The sequence below is a fragment of the Dipodomys merriami genome, unplaced genomic scaffold (genome assembly GCF_024711535.1).
Source record: "Dipodomys merriami isolate MVZ:Mamm:240054 unplaced genomic scaffold, mDipMer1.0.p SCAF_19, whole genome shotgun sequence".
Lineage (NCBI taxonomy): Eukaryota > Metazoa > Chordata > Mammalia > Rodentia > Heteromyidae > Dipodomys > Dipodomys merriami.
In genome coordinates, this window is record NW_027203270.1 from 5485103 (window position 1) to 5505917 (window position 20815).

Genomic DNA, 20815 nt, shown 5'->3' on the forward strand with positions numbered 1-20815 from the left:
CCATAATTTATCTAATACACATGCTAAGGGGTGGTAGGCATTAGGTTTATATCTGCATTGGGACTATTAAACAATGCAGTGTATATATATTACAGGTAACAAAATTGAGGTTTTGACAGATTGCCTAGACATTTCTGTTAGAAGATTGTACTTGTGTTTACACCTCTAATTTTATTTATTTTAATATTTTAAGACAATTTCGTCTGGGCTAGAATTGAGCCTATTCCTCCCAATTGCAGGAATTACAAGCATGTACTGCCACATTTAAAAATAGCCAGGCACAGGCTGGGAATGTAGCTTAGTGGTAGAGTGCTTGCCTAGCATGCATGAAAACCTGGGTTCGATTCCTCAGTACCACATACACAGAAAAAGCCAGAAGTGGTGGTGTGGCTCAAATAGTAGAGCACTAGCCTTGAGCAAAAAGAAGCTCAGGGACAGTGCTCAGGCCCTGAGTTCAAACCCCAGAACTGGCAAAAAAAAAAAAAAATTAGCCAGGCACCATTGTATCATACCTTTTAAAAATTTATTATAAAAGTATGTACAGAGGGGATAAAGTGACATAAACAAGGTAATGAGTATGTTTCTTTTCAAACAGTGTTACCCTCTCCCTCATTTTCTCCCACTTTCCCTCCCTCTCACTTTATTTCCCCTCTCTCCAAAGTTGTAAAGTTCATTTCCAAAGTGTATCTTGTGAGTATGGTTGTTGCATTGGTTCACCCTTTGTTCTACCATTTTGTTACTCTCCTTCTGTTCCCCAAATCAGACAAACGTATATAGCTATGTACATATGACCATATAAAATGATGCTAATTGAAATGAACTCCCAAGATATGGAAATAAAAGGGTTTTTGTTTTTGCAGTAAGGCTTCTCATTTATTTAAGTACTTTCCAAACATATACAAGTCAAAGTAAAAAGAAAGTAAATCTTACAAACTCAGATGTTTCCCCCAAAATGTCCAAATCACATCATGTTGAAGATGAGGCTGTCATAGACACAGATATCCAGTTTATTGCTCTTTGCCCTAGAATACAAATCTCCTCTTTTTTTTTTTTTTTTGTCGGTCATGGGGCTTGAACTCTGGGCCTGGGCGCTGTCCCTCAGCTTTTCAGCTCAAGGCGAGCGCTCTACCACTTAAGCTATAGCGCCACTTCCAGTTTTCTGGTGGTTTATTGGAGATAGGAATCTCACGGTCTCTCCTGCCTGGGCTGGCTCTGAACCGCGATTCTCAGATCTCAGCCTCCTGAGTAGCTAGGATTACAGGCGTGAGCCACCAGTGCCCGGCCAAATCTCCTCGTAATAGGTGCTTACAGACTGGGAAGTTGGAGTGTAAGATGAGTGCTAAAATCAGGGCCTGTTCACCTCTTTAGTGTGAGTCATGAAAAAAGGGTTTTTCTTTAATGTACTGTGTTATTTCTCCCTTCACACTTTGCTTTGTCTTCTGTTGTCACTGTTTTTTATTTTGGTACCCTGATCTCTCTCTCTCTCTCTCTCTCTCTCTCTCTCTCTCTCTCTCTCTCTCTCTCTCTCTCTCTCTCTCTCTCTCTCTCTCTCTCTCTCTCCTCTCTCTCTCTCGCATATCTTTAATTCTAGCTATTCAGGAGGCTGAGATCTGAGGATTGCAGTTCCAAGCTACCCTGGGAAGGTTATCCAGGGGGGAAAAGTGTGTGTGTGTGTGTGTGTGTGTGTGTGTGTGTGTGTGTGTGTGTAGTGTTGCTTAGGATTTGGCAGTAATGTTAATCGTATGTCCTTTCTGGAGGTTAATTTGGTGATAGGTTGTCAAGAAACTTAAAAATACTTCATGTCTGATTCCATAATACCATTTCTAGAGATGCATATTAAGAAATACTTAAGCCGGGCGCTGGTGGCTCACGCCTTTGGCAGTAATGTTAATCGTATGTCCTTTCTGGATGTTAATTTGGTGATAGGTTGTCAAGAAACTTAAAAATACTTCATGTCTGATTCCATAATACCATTTCTAGAGATGCATATCAAGAAATACTTAAGCCGGGCGCTGGTGGCTCACGCCTGTAATCCTAGCTACTCAGAAGGCTGAGATCTGAGGATCGTGGTTCAAAGCCAGCCTGGGCAGGAGAGACCCTGAGACTCCTATCTCCAATAAACTACCAGAAAACCGGAAGTGGCGCTGTAGCTCAAGTGGTAGAGCACTCGCCTTGAGCTGAAGAGCTGAGGGACAGCGCCCAGGCCCAGAGTTCAAGCCCCATGACCAAAAAAAAAAAAAAAAAAAAAAAAAAGAAATACTTAAGAAGTGATTTAACAACAGGCAGAAATTGATGATAGTCTAATGCTCAGTAGTAAGGAGGCTAATCATCAACTGTGGTATATTAATTCAATGTACATATATAGGAACAATAATGGAAAAGTGCCTAGTGATATGAGAAGATTTTTCTGAAATAACAGAGAAATATAATTGAATCCAGTTATTTAAAAATGTTCAGGAAGTGGCGCTGTAGCTCAAGTGGTAGAGCGCTTGCCTTGAGCTGAAGAGCTGAGGGACAGCGCCCAGGCCCAGAGTTCAAGCCCCACGACCGACCAAAAAAAAATAAAAAAAAAAAATAAAATAAAAATAAAAATGTTCATTTAGTGTGGCTATATTATTAATAATCCTCATGCCTAAGGAAATTTTGTTTTGTTATTTTAATATTGGATCATATTGTACATATGTGTAGGATGAATATAATATAAAATCACCAAAATGTTAATAATATGTCCTTTATGTGGCAGTTATAATTTAGGATAGGTACTCTTTTGAATTTTATGAATGTTTTTGTAGTGATTTTTTTTTCCAGGATGATTCCAGTTGTCTTCCCCTTTTCCTCCTTTTTTTTCTTTCTTTCTTAGATATATTAACATTTTTTGTGGGTCCTGGGTGCTGCTGTCTGTAAGCTTTTATGCTCAAGGCTTAAGCTCAGCAGTGGCTCTACCACTTGAGCAGCAGCTCCATTTCTGGCATTTTGGTGATTCATGGGAGATAAGAGAATCTCATGGACTTTTTTGCCTGGGCTGGCTTTGAACTCTGGTCCTCAGATCTCAGCCTCCTAACTAGCTAGGATTATGGGCATGGGCCACAAATGTTCTGCTTATTGTAATGTTTTTATTTGGCTCAAAATTAAAAAGATAGTAAGGGATTAACAGAAAATTTGCTCCTACTTATATGCCCATGTCACTTAGTTTTTCATTCTTAAAAGCAGCCTGGGATATCATTGCTCTGTTTATACTCCCAGATGTATTTTATGTCTAGTATCACTGTAATCAGATAATGGCAACAACAAATACAATGTAAAAAGTCTTTTTCTAAAAGTTAATAATTGGAGTATTGCACTCAGTTGATGAGAAACTTACTTTGATTTTGAGTCAACTATAATTTTTCAATTGTGTGTGTGTGTGTGTGTGTGTGTGTGTGTGTGTGTGTGCGCACACGTGCGTGCACTAATACTTGGGCTTGACCGCAGGGCCTCATGCACTTGAGTCACACCTCCACTTCAATTCTGCTGGTTAATTGGAGGTAAAGATCTCTGGGATTTTCTTCATAGGCTCCTTTATCTCCTGAGTAGCTAGGATTACAGGCATGAGCCACTGACACCTGGCAGTTTCTTTGAAATAGTTAATGATTGTAATTGGATATTGTGGCATGTGCCTGTAGTCCCAATTACTTTGGAGGATGAGACAGGAACATCTCTTGAGCTCCAGAGAGTTCAGAGCCAGCCTGGACACAACTTGAGACCCTGTCTCTTGGGAAAGAAGAAAAAAAAAAGTTGTGACTGCAAATATGGCGTAATGTTTATCATGCAAAATATACCTGTAGATTTAGTAATGTTCCTACATTTCTAAGATAAGCTTATTTTATTCCTTTTATTTCAGTACTGATTCACATTTCAGCTATTTGTGTTTATTTTTAGGGGAAATCCTGCTATTTGTATCATGGTGTTCATAAAGTTAGTGATCAAAGTGCTCTACAGAATGTTCATGGGATGTACAAAGCTTGGGATATAGAAGAACTTGTCAAACTAGGAAAAAAACTAAAGGCATGTCCCTATTACACAGCTCGAGAACTAAAAGATGATGCAGACATAATATTTTGTCCTTACAACTATCTTCTAGATGCACAAATAAGGGAAACTGTGAGTATATACGTAAAAATTAGAAGAACTTTTCCTCCTGCTTATTGGGATGTAAAAGAGAAACACTAAAGCTTTTAGATGTTTTAATGTCTTTAGTTTTGCTTTTCTATATGAGTTACTGTAAATAAGTTTATATACACAGTACTGAAAACATAAAGATGTATTAAAAACTGAATTTGAGACAGCCATCTTACAAACTTAATTTTAAGGACATAGTAACTACAGTGGGATTATAGCAAGTTTCTTTTTTTTTTTTTGGTCCGGTTGTGGGGCCTGAACTCTGGGCCTGGGCGCTGTCCCTCAGCTCTTCAGCTCAAGGCTAGTGCTCTACCACTTGAGCCACAGCACCACTTCCAGCTTTTTTCTTTTTGCTTATGTGGTGCTGAGGAATCGAACCCAGGGCCTCAGGCATGCAAGGCAAGGGCTCTACCACTGAGCCAACTTCCCAGCCCCATATAGCAAGTTTCTTAACTTGACAATAATGAAATTTTGGGCTAGGTAATTCTTTATTGTGGTCTCTGTCTTGTGCAAGGATCATCCCTGGTTTTTGTTTAGTAGATCCCCAGGGTAGCTTTCTCAAAGTGTTATCAAAACTACCTCAAGACACTGCAAAATGTCTCCTGTTTACAGTTTTTGTTTGTTTGTTTGTTTTTGTTTTTTTGGTCTGGTAGTGGGGCCTGGACTCTGGCCCTGGGCGCTGTCCCTCAGCTCTTCAGCTCAAGGCTAGCGCTCTACCACTTGAGCCACAGTACCACTTCCAGCTTTTTTCTTTTTGCTTATGTGGTGCTGAGGAATCGAACCCAGGGCCTCAAGCATGCAAGGCAAGCGCTCTACCACTGAGCCACCTTCCCAGCCCCACAGCCATTGTTCTTACTCCTCATGAATAGTTTTAATGGATTATCTAAAACCTTATCTAAAAAAAAGTGTTTTCTTTAAAACTTATATTTGGAGAATATACATATTATAAAAATTCTGCTTTGAGAACTTTAAGAAATGAACTTCAGCCATGAGCCAGTGAATCACATCTGTAATCCTAGCTATACAGGAGGCTGAGATCCGAGGATTAAGGTTCAAAGCCAGCCCAGACAGGAAGGCCTGTGAGATGTTCATCTCCAATTAATAAACAAAAGGTTGAAAGTGGAGCTGTGGCTTATGTGGTAGAATATTAGCTTTGAGCAAAAAAATTCAAGGATAGTACCCAGGACCTGCACACAAAAAAATAAATAAATAAAAAAGAAAATAAGAAAAATGAACTTCAAATTTTATTTGTTTCCTCCTTAGAGATATCAAGTTGTTACAGAACAAGATAATAAGTAAATAATTTGATATGCCCTTTTTGTGTGTGTGTATCTTGATACTTGAACTCAGGGCATGGGCATTGTTACTGAGCTTTTTTCTCAAGGGAAGCCTCTCTACTACTTGAGCCACAGCTTCACTTTTGGTTTTTTTGGTAATTAATTGGAGATAAGAATCTTCTGGGGGCTGGGAAGGTAGCTCAGTGGTAATGTGCTTGCCTTGCATGCTCAAGGCCCTGGGTTCGATTCCTCAGCACCACATAAGCAGAAAAAGCCAGAAGTGGCGCTGTGGCTCAAGTGGTAGAGTGCTAGCCTTGAGCTGAAGAGCTGAGGGACAGCGCCCAGGCCCAGAGTTCAGGCCTCATGACCGGACACCACCCCCCCCCCCCCCCCGCCAAAAAAAAAGAAAGAATCTTCTGGACATTCATTCCTGCCTGAGCTGTCTTTGAACTGCGATCCTGAGAGCTCAGCCTCCTGAGTAGCCATGAACCAAACAATTTTTACTTCTTCCTTTAGGTCTGATTATGCAATTCTTTTTGTTGTTGTTGGTGGTGGTCATTGGCTTGAACTCTGGGCCTGGGCGCTGTCCCTCAGCTCTTCAGCTCAAGGCTAGTGCTCTACCACTTGAGCCACAGTACCACTTCCGGCTTTTTCTGTTTATATGGTGCTGAGGAATCGAACCCAGGGCCTCATACATGCAAGGCAAGCACTCTACCACTGAGCCACCTTCCCAGCCCCTGATTATGCAATTGTTAACTGACCCTTAACTCGGTACCTCCCCTCCAAGTCATTGCACATATGACTGCTAGATAAGTCTTCCAAATGTTATTTTTATTAAATCCTTCTTGTACTTAAAAATCTGTAGAACCTTTTGATAAGGAATAATGAGTCCTCGTGTGTGTGTGTGTGTGTGTGTGTGTGTGTGTACACGCGTGTGTGTGTGCGCGCACATGCGTGCGCACATGTGTGTGTGTGCTCTTACTGGGCCTTGAACTCAGGGCCTGGGCGCTGTCCCTGAAATTTTGTTAGCACTCTATCTCTTGAGCCACAGCTCAATTTCTGTCTTTTTGGTGGTTAATTGGAGGTAATAGTCTCTAGACTGGCTTTGAACTTCAAACTTTAGATCTCAGCCTCCTGAGTAACTAGAATTATAGGTGAGCCACTGATACCCAGAAAAGTCCATATTTTTAAAATTTGTATTCAGAATGATTAATAATGTGACATAGCTTTACCTTTTCAGCCTTCTCTACAAAAACTCCCAACTATAACTATTCTTTATTGTCCTATGGGGATATGAATACCTCTGCTTTTTTTTTTTTTAATTTTTTTATTGTAAAGATACTATACAGAGGGTTACAGTTACATGAGTGAGGTAATGAGTACACTTCCTCTTGAACATTGTTACCCCCTCCATTGTTTTCCCCCTACCATCCCCACCCTCCCTCCCTTCCCCAAGGTTCTTTTTTTTTTTTTTTTTTTTTTTGATTGTGATTAAGTGATTACTTAATTTCCGGAAATTCACAGTATTGTGGAATAATGATGCTCATTTAAAGTCACAAGTTCATTCTAACTTTCCTGGAGCAAATTGTCTATCACAGTCTGTAATATATAACGGTGCTCACATGTTATATACCATATATGTGATCAGCAGCATGGGGATATTTGGTAGTGGTTCAACCAGATGAGTGGGAGTTCTTTGTTTCTTTTTTTTTTTTATGGAAGATTTTATTTATTTATTTTTTATTGTAAAAATACTGTACAGAGGGGTTACAATTACATGGGCAAGATAATGAATACATTTCTTTTTTTTTTAATTTTATTTTATTTTATTTGAGAACATACTGTACAGAGGGGTTACAATTACATTGGCAGGATAATGCATACATTTCTTACCAAGCATTGCAGCCTCCTCCTTTGTTTACCCTTCACCTCCCTTCCCAGCCTCCCCCCTCCCCCCAGTTCTTTGTTTCTTAAGTCCTGTTAGTTTTGTCATATCACCTAACATTTTGGATTTGTCATCCACTTATCAGGGAGACCATGTACTGTTTGTCTCTTTGTTCTTGGCTTACCTCGCTCAACATGATTCCTTCTAGCTCCATCCATTTCCCTCCAAATGCCATTATTTTGTCATTTCTAATGGCTGCATAATATTCCATTGTGTATAGATACCACAATTTTTGGATCCATTCATCTGTGGTGGGGCATCTAGGTTGTTTCCATATCCTAGCTATTGCGAACAGTGCTGCAATAAACATGGAGGTGCACGTGTCCTTGTATATTGGTTCCTGTTGTTCAGGGTAGATGCCTAGAAGTGGTATGACTGGGTCGTAAGGGAGGTCAATCTTTAGCTTTCTAAGGACCCTCCAGACTGCTTTCCAAAGTGGTTGTATGAGTGTACATTCCCACCAGCAGTGTAATAGCGTTCCTCATTCTCCACATCCCCTCCAGCATTTGTCGTTGGCTGATTTGTGGATGTGGGACATTCTGACTGGGGTAAGGTGGTATCTCAGGGTTGTCTTTATTTGCATTTCCTTCCCCACCAGGGATGATGAACATTTCCTCATGTGTTTCTTTGCCATTTTTATTTCTTCATTTGAGAAGTCCCTCTTTAGTTCCCTTGCCCATTTAGTAATTGGTTTGTTAGGTTTGGGAGGGATTAGTTTCTTGAGTTCCCTGTATATACAGGATGTTAACCCCTTGTCTGATATATTGCTGGTAAATATTTTTTCCCAATTAGTTGGTTGTCTTTCTAGCTTGGTTGCGATAGCTTTAGCTGTGCAGAAGCTTTTTATTTTAAGGTAGTCCCATTTGTCGAGTCTCTCTCCAATTTGTTGTGACCCTGGGACTCTGTTCAGGAAGTTCCTTCCTGTGCCTATTAGTTCAAGTGTCTCTCCTACTCTGTCCTGCAGTAGTTTCAGAGATTCAGGTTTAATGTTAAGGTCTTTAATCCATTTTGAGTTGATGTTGGTGCATGGTGATAGGCTGGGGTCCACTTTTAGTTTTCTGCATGTGGCTGCCCAGTTTTCCCAGCACCAGCGGTTGAAGAGGCTGTGTTTCTTCCATTGTATGTTTTTGGCTCCTTTGTCGAATATCAGCTGGCTGTAGGCCTGTGGATTTATTTCTGGATCTTCTATTCTGTTCCATTGGTGTTCGGGTCTGTTTTTGTGCCAGTACCATGCTGTCTTTGTTATTATAGCTCTGTAGTAGAGTTTGAAGTTCGGCATGGATAGCCCTCCCATATTGTCTTTATCCCCTAGAATTGTTTTGGCTATTCTAGGTCTTTTGTTGTTCCATATGAATTTTTGGACTGTTTTCTGTATTTCAGAGATGTACGTCATTGGGATTTTAATAGGAATTGCGTTGAATTTGTATATTAGTTTTGGAAGTATTACCATCTTTACTATATTAAGTCGGCCTATCCAGGAGCATGGGAGGTCTTTCCATTTCCTAGTGTCTTCTGCAATTTCTTTCTTTAACTTTTTATAGTTCTCATTAAATAGTTCTTTTACATCTTTGGTTAGGTTAATTCCTAAATAGTTTATTTTTCGGGAGAATACCTCTGCTTTTGATGACACCTCTCTTGAAATATTCTGCCTTTTTTGGGGTGAGGGGGGTCCTAATCCAAATCCTCATTTTTTAAAATCCCAGTCTATTTTTTTTTTTTTTTTGGATCCGGTCGTGGGGCCTGAACTCTGGGCCTGGGCACTGTCCCTCAGCTCTTCAGCTTAAGGCTAGTGGTCTACCACTTGAGCCACAGCACCACTTCCGGCTTTTTTTTTTTCTTTTTGCTTATGTAGTACTGAGGAATGGAACCCAGGGCCTCATGCATGCAAGGCAAGTGCTCTACCACTGAGCCACCTTCCCAGCCCAATCCCAGTCTATTTTTGATCTCCCATGGTTCTTTCTACGTCACTTTGAGCCCTGCTAGTATAATTATAACTCTTTGGAAGTTTTTTTATGGTATTTCTTTGCTTTATTAGGATATTTTTCATTGCAAATGACACAAACTCAAGCTTATGAAGACCTTTAGAAAAAAAATATTTTGGTCTCTTGATTATGATGTCTTTATTCTCAGGCAAGCTTTGCCTCTGAGGACAATAAGCATTTAGCTAATGTGGAGAAAAGAACATGGCCTCATATTAATCCCCTCAAGAAACTGACTGGCCTAGCTTCAATGATAGATCCATTACTGATCCTGAGCCTATTACTCTGACCACAGAGTGATGGAGTATCTTAATGAGTCTGGGTTATGAGCCTTACCTCTGTTGTAATCATGGCAGTGTCTTCTGGATTAGAACAGTAGTCCTTTCCAGCAGCACAGAGGAGTAGGCAAAGAGCAATGCTCAAGATCAAGGGTTACAGGACAGACTAAAATGAAACAGCCATATATTGTACTACATTATGTTAGTATTTTGGAACTTACTTGAATCTCATGTTTTTTTTTTATTTTGTTTTCTACTCTTTAAAAATTATATTGGAAATTGTATCATGAGATTCTTTCTCTCTACTCTTTGTATAACCAGCATTACCTTGATCTTGATCCATTCTGTCTCTCTGTCTCTCTGTCTCTGTCTCTGTCTCTGTCTCTCTCTATCTCTCTCTCTCTCTCACACACACACACACACACACTCACACACGCTTTTTTTCTTCCAATCCTAGAGCTTGAACTCAGGGTCTGACCACTGTTTCTGAACTTTTTTATTCAAGGTTAGTGCTTTACCACTTGAGCAGCAGCTCTCCTTCCAGCTTTTTGGTGGTTAATTGGAGAATGAGTCTCAAAGTCTCCCCTAGCTTTCAAACCACAAATCCTTAGATCTTGGCCTCCTGAGTGGCTAGGATTACAAGTGTGAATCACCAGCACCCAGATACATATTTTTTTTCCCAATGGTAGATTTTCTAAGTGTTTTAAGATTAGAAAGTATCAAGTTGTAATATAAAACTAATATTTGGTTGTGCTTCAGAAGTTTGAAGGTTGAGAATCAGTTGCTCATGTAATTGTGCAAGCAGTATTGGCCTTGAGAATAAATGAAATCTCTTACTGCTATTCGGTCCATTTTTGCCAAATGTTTTACAGGAAAATTCTTTTACCTTATAGATGGATATAAATCTGAAAGAACAAGTTGTCATTTTAGACGAAGCTCATAACATTGAAGACTGTGCTAGGGAGTCAGCAAGTTACAGTGTCACAGAAGTTCAGCTTCGGTTTGCTCGAGATGAACTAGATGGCTTGGTCAACAGTAATATAAGGAAGAAAAACCACGAACCCCTACGAGCTGTATGCTACAGTCTCATTAAGTAAGAATAATTGTGTGTTAGTAGATTTGTGTTGTCTTTGTATTAAAACATGCTTTACATGCCAGGGTATTTTAAAGTTTGGATATCAATATTTGGACTTGAAATCTAAAACAAAATATTGTTTTATCGTTTGTCCTTATCTTTCCCATCTAAGGAAAATGAACCTATCAGTTCCTCAAATCAAAGATATAAATATGATCCTTGATGACTGCCTCACTTCATCCAGTTCATCAGAAGTCTTATAAATGTCCCTAGTATAGCATATCACAACATTCTGCTTTGGGTATACACTTTTCCCCCTGGTCTTCCTATACCTGAATATTGTCTCTAATTATTAGAATAACTGTCACATCAGAGGGCTCATCATAGACATACAAATTAAAGTAGCAACTAGGTTACGTTAACCTGACTTATTTTCATCTTTATGTTTATTTTTGTGTTTAGTTTTCTCTTTCTCTCTCTTTCTTTCACTGAAGTTAAACTTGGCGTTATTCCTGCTAGCATCTGGAGTCTTTCACTCTGGGTGTTCATCCCTGAGCTTTTGCTCAAGGCTTGTGTTCTCCACTTGAGCCACAGGTCCACTTCCAACATTTTGGGAAGTTAATTAGAGATGGGTCTCACAGACTTCACTTTTTAGTTACGTAAGTATTTTACATTATGAAATGTGTATTTTTTAAGATGTCTTAATTCATTTTATATCCTAAGAGTTTTACAAAATAATGCATCAGGGGCTGGGAAGGTAGCTCAGTGGTAGAGTGCTTGCCTTACATTCATGAGGCCCTGGGTTCGTTTCCTCAGCACCACATATACAGAAAAAGCCGGAAGTAGCACTGTGGCTCAAGTGGTAGATTGCCAGCCTTGACCTGAAAAGCTGAGAGACAGTGCCCAGGCCCCCACGACCGACCCCCCCAAAAAAAGAAAGAAAAAAAGAAAAGAAATAATGCATCAGTATATAACAACAGTTTTCATAAACTTAAAGATAATACTGGTTGACACATTTATTTTATTCTAGTTGGTTAGAAGAAAACTCTAAACATCTTGTAGAAAGAGACTATGAATCATCTTGTAAAATATGGAGTGGAAGTGAAATGCTCTTAAATTTGCACAAGATGGGTATCACCTCTACTATTTTTCCTATTTTGCAGGTAAGATTCTTTTTTTTTTTAACCACTTGTGAAATTTGTTTAGTCTATTAAAAGTGACTTAGTAGTGAGTAAATTTATAATAAATCCAGCAAATAACCCAGAATTTTAAAAATTAACAATTTAGAACCTGGGTGTGGAAGCTCATGCCTGTAATCCTAGCTTCTTGAGATCTGAAGATTGTGGTTGGAAACCAGCCTGGGCAGAAAAGTCTGTGAGCGTCTTATCTCCAACTAACCACCAAAAAGCTAAAAATAGAGTTATCGCTCAAGTGGTAGAGTACTAAAAACTCAGTAACAGCACCCAGTCTTGGAGATTAAAACACAGGACAGCACACCAAAAAAAAATCAAAATCTGATCATCTATATAAACTTTAGAATCAGTTTTTTGATATCCACAAACCAAGATTTTGTTTGAGATTTCATTAAATCTATAGATCAATTTGGAAAGAACTAACCCCTGAATATTGTATCTTCCTGTCCATAGTTATAGATTGTCTCCATTCTTTTAGATTTTCTTTAATTTCTCATGAAATTTAGTTTTCCTCATGGATGTTAAGAACATTTTTTTTTGCCAGGGTTTCTGAGGTATGATTGACAAATGGAAGTTGTATTTATTTATTTATTTATTATTTTTGGGTCCGGTCATGGGGCCTGAACTCTGGGCCTGGGCGCTGTCCCTCAGCTCTTCAGCTCAAGGCTAGTGCTCTACCACTCTTGAGCCACAGCGCCACTTCCGGCTTTTTTCTTTTTTGCTTATGTGGTGCTGAGGAATCGAACCCAGGGCCTCATGCATGCAAGGCAAGCGCTCTACCACTGAGCCACCTTCCCAGCCCTGTATATATTTTAAATGTACAAATGGTAATTTAGTATGAATGGTATAGGTGGTAATATATAGCATTTGTTTTTGTTTGATGCTTATTTTATGTATCATAACATCTCCTAGTTTCCTTCATATTGTTACAAATGGCAGGATTTCCCCCTTTTTTTTTTTTAAGATTAAATAGTACAATATTGTCTAAATTTTCTTCATGAATTACTCACTGGGTTCTCATTTTCCCCCATGGAAGAAGGTATAGGCTGAGACAGTCTTTTGATAGTGAGCTATACTTCTTTGGGGCAGGGGTAATGTGGGCAATATCAAACCTTTATTCTTACCTTCTTTAATACATTTATTCTGAGATTTTTGCATGTATTATTTCCTTCATTTTTTATTTTGCTTGTGAGCTGGTAGTGTGGCCCAGTGGTAGAGTGCTTGTTGGCATTCCGGAGGACTTGGATTCAATCCTCAGCATTGTCAAAAATGAAGAAATAAAATAATAAATTTTGTTTATCATATAGTCACAGTATTCTCATTTTTAGAGTTATTTTCTGGAAATAAGTCAGGCATTTAGGCTAACATACCAGCTTTTTTTTAAGTTCCTGAGAGAAACTATTTATTATCTTTTCATTTAGTTCTTTACTTCTGAAGGAAATTAAAAGTAACCTAATTACATAAAGAAGTAATGAACTTCCTAAATATATAAGTTACTATTAAAAGTATTTTTGACTATCAGGGGAATTTAGCTAGTTTAGGAATCTAAAATTGATTGTTGTGCTGGGATATATATGAGTGGTAGAGTGCTCAGCTAGCAGACATGTGGCCCTGTACTTGATCCTCAGCCACATGTACACACAAATAATAATAAAATAAAACCAATATATACTGTTAGCACTATGTAATTATAATATATATCCAAAATTTTAATGCATGTTTTATATGCATTTCATTATATAACTTATGGAAATTTCCATCCCTCCTTCATCCCTCCTTTTATGCTTAATATAGAAATTTTCTTTTAGGGACATTTTTCTGCTATTCTTCAAAAGGAAGAAAAAATCTTAGCATTTCAAGATAAAGAGGAGACAAGAGAAGTACCCATTATTAGCGCTTCAACTCAAATAATGCTCAAAGGACTTTTTATGGTGCTTGACTATCTTTTCAGGGAAAATAGCAGGTCAGTGATGATATGATCTCTTAAAAATTGTAGTCTAATTGTTAATAGCATGTGTTTAGCTTATGCTAATTTTAATGCTGGGCATGGTAACATACTCCTGAAATCCCAGGTACTCTGGAGGGAGCAGAAGAATCATGAATTGCAGGCTAACTAGTTGATTTTGTGATTTGATGGCTTAATTTACATCAGAATTTAGTGGTAAGAATGTTATTGTTACTATTATTTTTAAAGTATGGAAAAGAAAGCTCTCAAGTTTTAATATAAGCAATTTTTACATTGTATGTCGCTAGGTCAGTATAATGTTTTGCCATTTAATTAGCATTTTCTTTGCGTTTAGATTTGCAGATGATTATAAAATTGCTATTCAACAGACTTATTCCTGGATAAATCATACTGATATTCCAGATAAAAATGGATTTTTGGTTGTACCAAAAAACAAGAAGCGTTCAAGACAGAAAATTGCAGTTCATGTGCTAAACTTTTGGTGTTTAAATCCTGCTGTGGTAAGCTCATCGTGTTGTAAATGAAATTTTTGTCTTTTTGGTAATGCCAACAATTAAATGAATGCATTTGACTCTTTCAAAGATGATTTTATTTAACAAATTTTTCTTTTTAGGCCTTTTCAGATATTAACGGCAAAGTTCGGACGATTGTTTTGACATCCGGAACATTATCACCAATGAAATCTTTTTCATCTGAGCTTGGTGTTACATTTACTGTCCAACTAGAGGCTAATCATGTCATTAATAACTCACAGGTTAGTTTTTGGGTCTTTTTGAGGCTCTCCAATCTTCTTACTTCAATATAATTTCTTTTTGTTTTTTTGTAAGTCATGGGGCTTGAACTCAAGGTCTGGGCACTGACCCTGACCTTTTTTGCTCAAGGCTGGTGCTCTACCACTTTGAGCCACAGTACCACTTCCTTCTTACTTCAATATAATTTCATATAAACAAATTAGAAGGTACCTGAAATGCCAAACAAATCCTAAAAAATTCACATTTTAAATTTAGGAGAAAATCTGTTAATTGATTAATAATGTCCACAATAGAAGTATTAATTAACAGTATTCTATTAACCTAGTCACTTTTGATACAAAGACTACACAACAAATTCTTCATTTGAGTAAGTTTAAATATTTCTATAAATCTAAAAACAAAGGAAAACTTAACTACTATACTTCTTGTTGTATGGTTACTTATGTGTTATCCCTTTCCTTTAGACTATAGTGTATCTATTTTTCTTTTTACATATTTTTTTTCTTTGTACCTAGGTTAATACCTGAAATGGACTACAAGTACTCTGTTGGTTTTGCAATTTAATATTTTATTTAAAAAATGATATAAATGTTATTTTTTTTCTGGAAATATTTGAATTATTTTTCATTACACTGAACTTTTTGTGTGTGTGTGCCAGTCCTGAGGCTTGAATCTGGGCATGGGCGCTGTTCCTGAGCTCCTTTTGCTCAAGGCTAGCACTTTACCACTTGAGCCACAGCACCACTTACGTTTTTTTCTGTGATTGAATTGGAGATAAGAGTTTCACAGACTTTCCTGCCAGGGCTGGCTATGAAGTGTGAGCCACAGGTGCCCACCTTTTTTTGGGGGAGGGGGGTCCAGTCGTGGGGCCTGAACTCTGGGCCTGGGCGCTGTCCCTCAGCTCTTCAGCTCAAGGCTAGCGCTCTACCACTTGAGCCACAGCGCCACTTCCGACTTTTTTCTTTTTGCTTATGTGGTGCTGAGGAATCAAACCCAGGGCCTCATGCATGCAAGACAAGCACTCTACCACTGAGCCACCTTCCCAGCCCCCCCCTTTTTTTTTAAAGTTTAATTTATAGTGGTTAGCCACAAGTTTACTATCACCCATGTGCTTAGCACAATTCTAAGTCATTATAAAGCTTTATATACATAAGGCTGGGGACATTTTTGGTTCTTACAATTGCTCTGGGACAAGTATTAATATTTAGTCATTGGGGACCCAGAACACTAAGCTCCTTTATAACTAAGAGTTTGCTTTATGAGGGCCAGGGTGCCAGAGGCTCCTGTGAGGAAACATTACTATAAACAACAGTGAAATAAGAATACAGGTTCCACAATTTCAAGTGCCATCCTTAGTGTCTCTACTAGCTATAAAAAGGTTAGAAAATTCACCATATATCTTCTCATGAGGTTATTATAATAGAATTCAATTATGGCGTCATCCTAGTATACAAAGTTTATTTCATATGTAATAACACTGGATTATAATAATAATGCTAAATGTGCAGCGGGATATTGTTTTACTATAATATTGTCCTCCAAATAAATATTACTGGTTTTTTTTGGGGGGAAGGGGAAGAAGGGGTATTCAATCAAAAACCTTTATTTACACAGGAGAAATAACAAGCAAATTCTTGAGACCAGAGCAGAAACAATACTATTTTGCTTATGTGTGGCAAAATACTAATAGCATAGATAGGAACCATCTTAACTACTTAGAAGTGTAAACTTCAGTCATGTTAAGTGTGTTCATATTTTTGCTCAGCCAATTTGCATCATGCAAAATCGTTACCCTTATCTACTGAACAACTTAACTTTTCCTTCCCCCTCCACCACTAGCCTCCGGTAACCACCATTCCACTTTCTGTTTCCATGAATTTGACTACTCTAGGTAGTTCATGTGAGTGAATTCATAAAGTATCTTTTTGTGACTGACTTATTTTCAGTGTTTGTCAATTTGGTAGAAAATTTCTTTAAAGTTCATCTATTGTAACATGTATCAGAATTTTTGGGGGTGGGGGTAGGGGGGGTCGGTGGTGGGGCCTGAACTCTGGGCCTGGGTTCTGTCTCTCAGCACTTCAGCTCAAGGCTAGCACTCTACCACTTGAGCCATACACCACTTATGGCTTTTTCTACTTATGTGATACTGAGGAATTGAACCCAGGGCCTCATGCATGCAAGGCAAGTACTCTACACTAAGCCACCTTCCCAGCCGTAGAATTTTATTTTTGTCTAATGTTTCATTGTATGTATATATGCTGCATTTTATTCATTTTTTTCAACTTTTTATCTTGAAAAATAATAAATTTCAGAAAAGTTGAAAGTGCTATGGACATCTATATCCTTCTCCTAGATTCAATTGTTAACATTGTTTGCTGCTTTTTCCTACCTCCCTCCTGTCTATTTATATGTCTTTTCTATTTATCCATGGAAGTTTGCAAATGTTGCACGTTTTTGGATAAAATGTCAAATGTAATTTTTAGATAACATGACATTTTGCTCTTACAAGTTTAGTGTATCTCCTCTAAGGATAAATACATTATCTTCTGTAATTAATTTTTTGTATGTGCATTGCTGGGAATCAAACCTAGAGCCTTGTATGTGCTAGGTAAGCACTTAATCATTTAGTGATATTCCCAGCCCTACAAGTCAATTATCCTACATAACCACAATGCTGTGAAAACACCCAAGCAATTTCATGTTGATACACAGTAGCCAATATTCATATTCTCCAATTATTTGCAAAATGTTTTTATATCTGTTCTCTTTGTATTTATTTATCCAGGATCCAATCAAGAATTTCACATGGCCATTTTAATATATCTTTAGTCTTCAAAAATAAGTTCTCTTGCCTTTTTTTTCTTGATTTGTTTGACATTTGTGAAGAATTCAGGGCACCTGTTCCTTGAGGTGTGTTTTATAATCTTGATGTGTGATTATTTCTTTCATGAGATTAAAATTAAGGGCTGGGAAGGTGGCTCAGTGGTAGAGTGTTTGCCTTGCATGCATGAGGCCCTGGGTTTGATTCCTCAGCACCACATAAGCAGAAAAAGCCGAAGTGGCGCTGTGGCTCAAGTGGTAGAGTGCCTTTCTTTTTTGCTCTGGTTCATCAGTGTTTTTTTATTAAAAAATTTTAATGACACATTATGATTTCTTTTATTTGTATATGTTCTATAGATGTTTCTTTGTTTACCATGGGGGTTGTGGATTAATCTACAGTTATAATTTGATTTGAATTGATACAAACCTAATTGTATACAATTAAAGATAAAGAAAAAATAGCAATAATCTAAAATAAATTTCTCCTAGATTTATTTTTTGATCTTTGTTATACATAAATGGAAATATTTCCCCCATGAAATACTAATTTTCATACTTTATTTAGGCATAACTAATACTAACATATTGATATTCTAGGTTTGGGTTGGTACCATTGGTTCAGGACCTAAGGGTCGGAATCTCTGTGCTACCTTCCAGCATACTGAAACATTTGAGTTCCAGGATGAAGTGGGAGCACTTTTGTTATCTGTCTGCCAGACTATGAGCCAAGGAATTTTGTGTTTTTTGCCATCTTACAAGGTAAAGGATGTATATTGTTTTTTTTACCCTTAAAAAATCTTGTAGGAATACCAAGATAAACTTCCTATAGTTTTTTAAACATTATGTTATTTGTTGTTTAAGATACTGCTTGATTGTTCTATTACTGCTTTATTTGAAAGTCTAACATGATGGATGACACGGAGATAAGACCCTTTTAGCTTTGTTGTATGAAATGTTAGTTATATAAAAGGACTGTTTGTGTATGTGTGATGTTTATTCTTAGAAGCAACTTGATATTTTCATAATGGAAGGAAAGAGTTTTCCTTTTACAAATTACACTTTTGAAGGTTTCAGTAAAGTGAATTTAAGCCAAACATTCTTTGTTGCCCATTATTTTGCTTCAAGCAACTGACCAGAAGAAATTTATTTTTTCATTTTAGAGTCACTCTGATTTTTGGTAACTTTTAAAGATTAGATTAAAATTATATAGTATAGTGTTTCTCTTGTTTTTGATACCTTTTTGAGGTTAAATTAAAATTATGATATATTTTGGTCCTCAGTGTCAAAAGATCAAAACCAAATATAATTTCTGAGAATAATATATTATCAAAGTCTAAGTTAAATTTCAATGTAAAAAAATGAAAAATTCTTTTTCAAGATTGTTTTGACCATTGAGTTCTTTGAGATTCTGTATGCAATTTTGGATGAGTTTTATTTTCCTAACAATAGTGAGTCTTCTAGCTAGAAGTGTAGTTTAATTGTAGATGGCTTTCTTGGCATGCACAAGGCCTAATGTTCAATCTTCAATAGTGGAGGGGAAAAAAATGTGGGTCATCTAGTTTATGGCCTTTTAATTGTATTTTATTTTGCTTTTAATTATGTCTTTAATTTCTTTCTGCAGTATTTAATAGTTTTCATTGTACAGCCTCTTTGGTTAAATTTATTCATAAGGATTTTATTAATTTTTGATGCTCATAGAATTGATTTCCTAATTTCCTTTTCAGATCTTGTTATCATCAAGATATTATATTACTACTTCTTGTGTGCATATATATATTGAATTTTGGAGGAAATCAGTCTTGTTATAGTTTTAATTCCTAACAATCTCCTACTTTCATGGATTCTAGAATGTTTAATAATGTAGGCCCAAGAGGCAGTTCAGGTGTGGTATATTAATAACTAGAAATAAGAGAAATGCATATGTTAATATATATGCACATAAGTAAATATATATACATATATGTATACATATAATTTTTTGGTGGTATTGAAGTTTGAACTCAGGTCTTCTTACAGGATTGCTTGGCTGGTACTACCATTTGAACTTCACATCAAGAGCAGCTTTTTGCTAGTTAGGTGGAATCAGTCTCAGACTTTTCTGCCTGGGTTGGCTTTTAACCTTGATCCTCCAGATCTCAGTCTTCTGAGTAGCTAGGATTAACATGAGTGAGCCATCCGTGCACCCCTGAGAAAGAAACAATATTTTAAATTTTAAATGGAAAATAGAAAATCATGAAATTGTATTTTTATTTTCCTATATTTTAGTTAAAATTTTGGCAGCGTAGGTTTTTTTTTTTTTAATTTAAGCTTCTTTGTAAAGGTGATATACGGTAGGGTTACAGTTACATAAGGCAGGTTATGAGTACATTTCTTTTTGAAGAATGCCACCCCCTCCCTCATTTTCTCTACTATTTCCCCTCCCAGTCCCCTCTCCCCCCAGGTTGTAAAGTTCATTTCCAACATAGTGTCTATTGGGTATTGTTGCTGAGTTGTTCTACCCTTTGTCCCATTGTTTTCTGTGATTTCCCCTTCCCCTCACCAATTCAGATACACTTATATACAAGACAAAGGGAACAGAAATCAAAACCAGTGGCAAAAGGGAATAAACCAAAAAAAAGAAAGAAAAAAGAAATAACTGCAAACAGTACAATAAAAAAAAAAATCTGTTTCTACTAGGGCTTCTTGGCATAACGTGGGTTTTGAACTCAGGGCTTGTGCTTAGTTGGTATGTAAAGACTGCCACTTGAGCTATACCTCCAGACCCTTTTGCTTTAATCTTCAGATAGGGTCTTAAGCTTCTTGCTCATGCAGGCCATGGATTGTGATTACCCTATCTATATATATCTGGGATTATGGAATACTTCTGTCTTGTTCTGAGATAGGAAGTCAGTGCTTTCTTTTGGCCTGGGCTGGACCTAAGTATGATCATCCTGTCTCAATTTTCTTATTATCTGGGATTACATGTATAAGCTACCACACCTGGCTAAAATTATGTTTTTAATTACTGAATAATAATATGTATATTTATGACAGCTTTTTAAGTTTCGAATATTAACATACTTATATTAAACACCATTCCATAACTGTGACATAAGTGGCACAATTACTTTATGCATATCTAAGTGAATTTAAACATTTTTTAAAACTATGGAATGTTTCCCAAATTTGCATGTCATCCTTGCTCAGGGGCCATGCTAATCTCTCTGTTTCGTTCCAGTTTTAGTGCATGTGCTATTAAAGTGAGCACCATAATCACCGTAGTTATTAAATATTATTGTCATATAGCAGTTATAAAATACACTCCTTTTAAGCCCAATGAGTTTTGACAAATACATCCACAAAACTCATGCCATAATCTGAAAGTTTGGGTTC

At 37.2% G+C, this 20815-nt stretch overlaps 1 protein-coding gene and 1 non-coding gene across 2 annotated transcripts in view; one reads left to right on the plus strand and one right to left on the minus strand.

Annotated features, from left to right (window-relative positions):
- Positions 1-20815, plus strand: part of Brip1 (BRCA1 interacting DNA helicase 1) — a 112685-nt gene that overhangs the window by 33069 nt on the left and 58801 nt on the right. The window contains 7 exon segments of the mRNA XM_070026729.1: positions 3919-4140; positions 10531-10730; positions 11743-11875; positions 13714-13868; positions 14206-14371; positions 14485-14625; positions 18041-18202. Coding sequence (XP_069882830.1) covers positions 3919-4140; positions 10531-10730; positions 11743-11875; positions 13714-13868; positions 14206-14371; positions 14485-14625; positions 18041-18202 — 1179 coding nt within the window.
- Positions 20585-20690, minus strand: LOC138831233 (U6 spliceosomal RNA). The gene has a single exon (XR_011373179.1). It is a non-coding gene; the product is annotated as a U6 spliceosomal RNA (small nuclear RNA).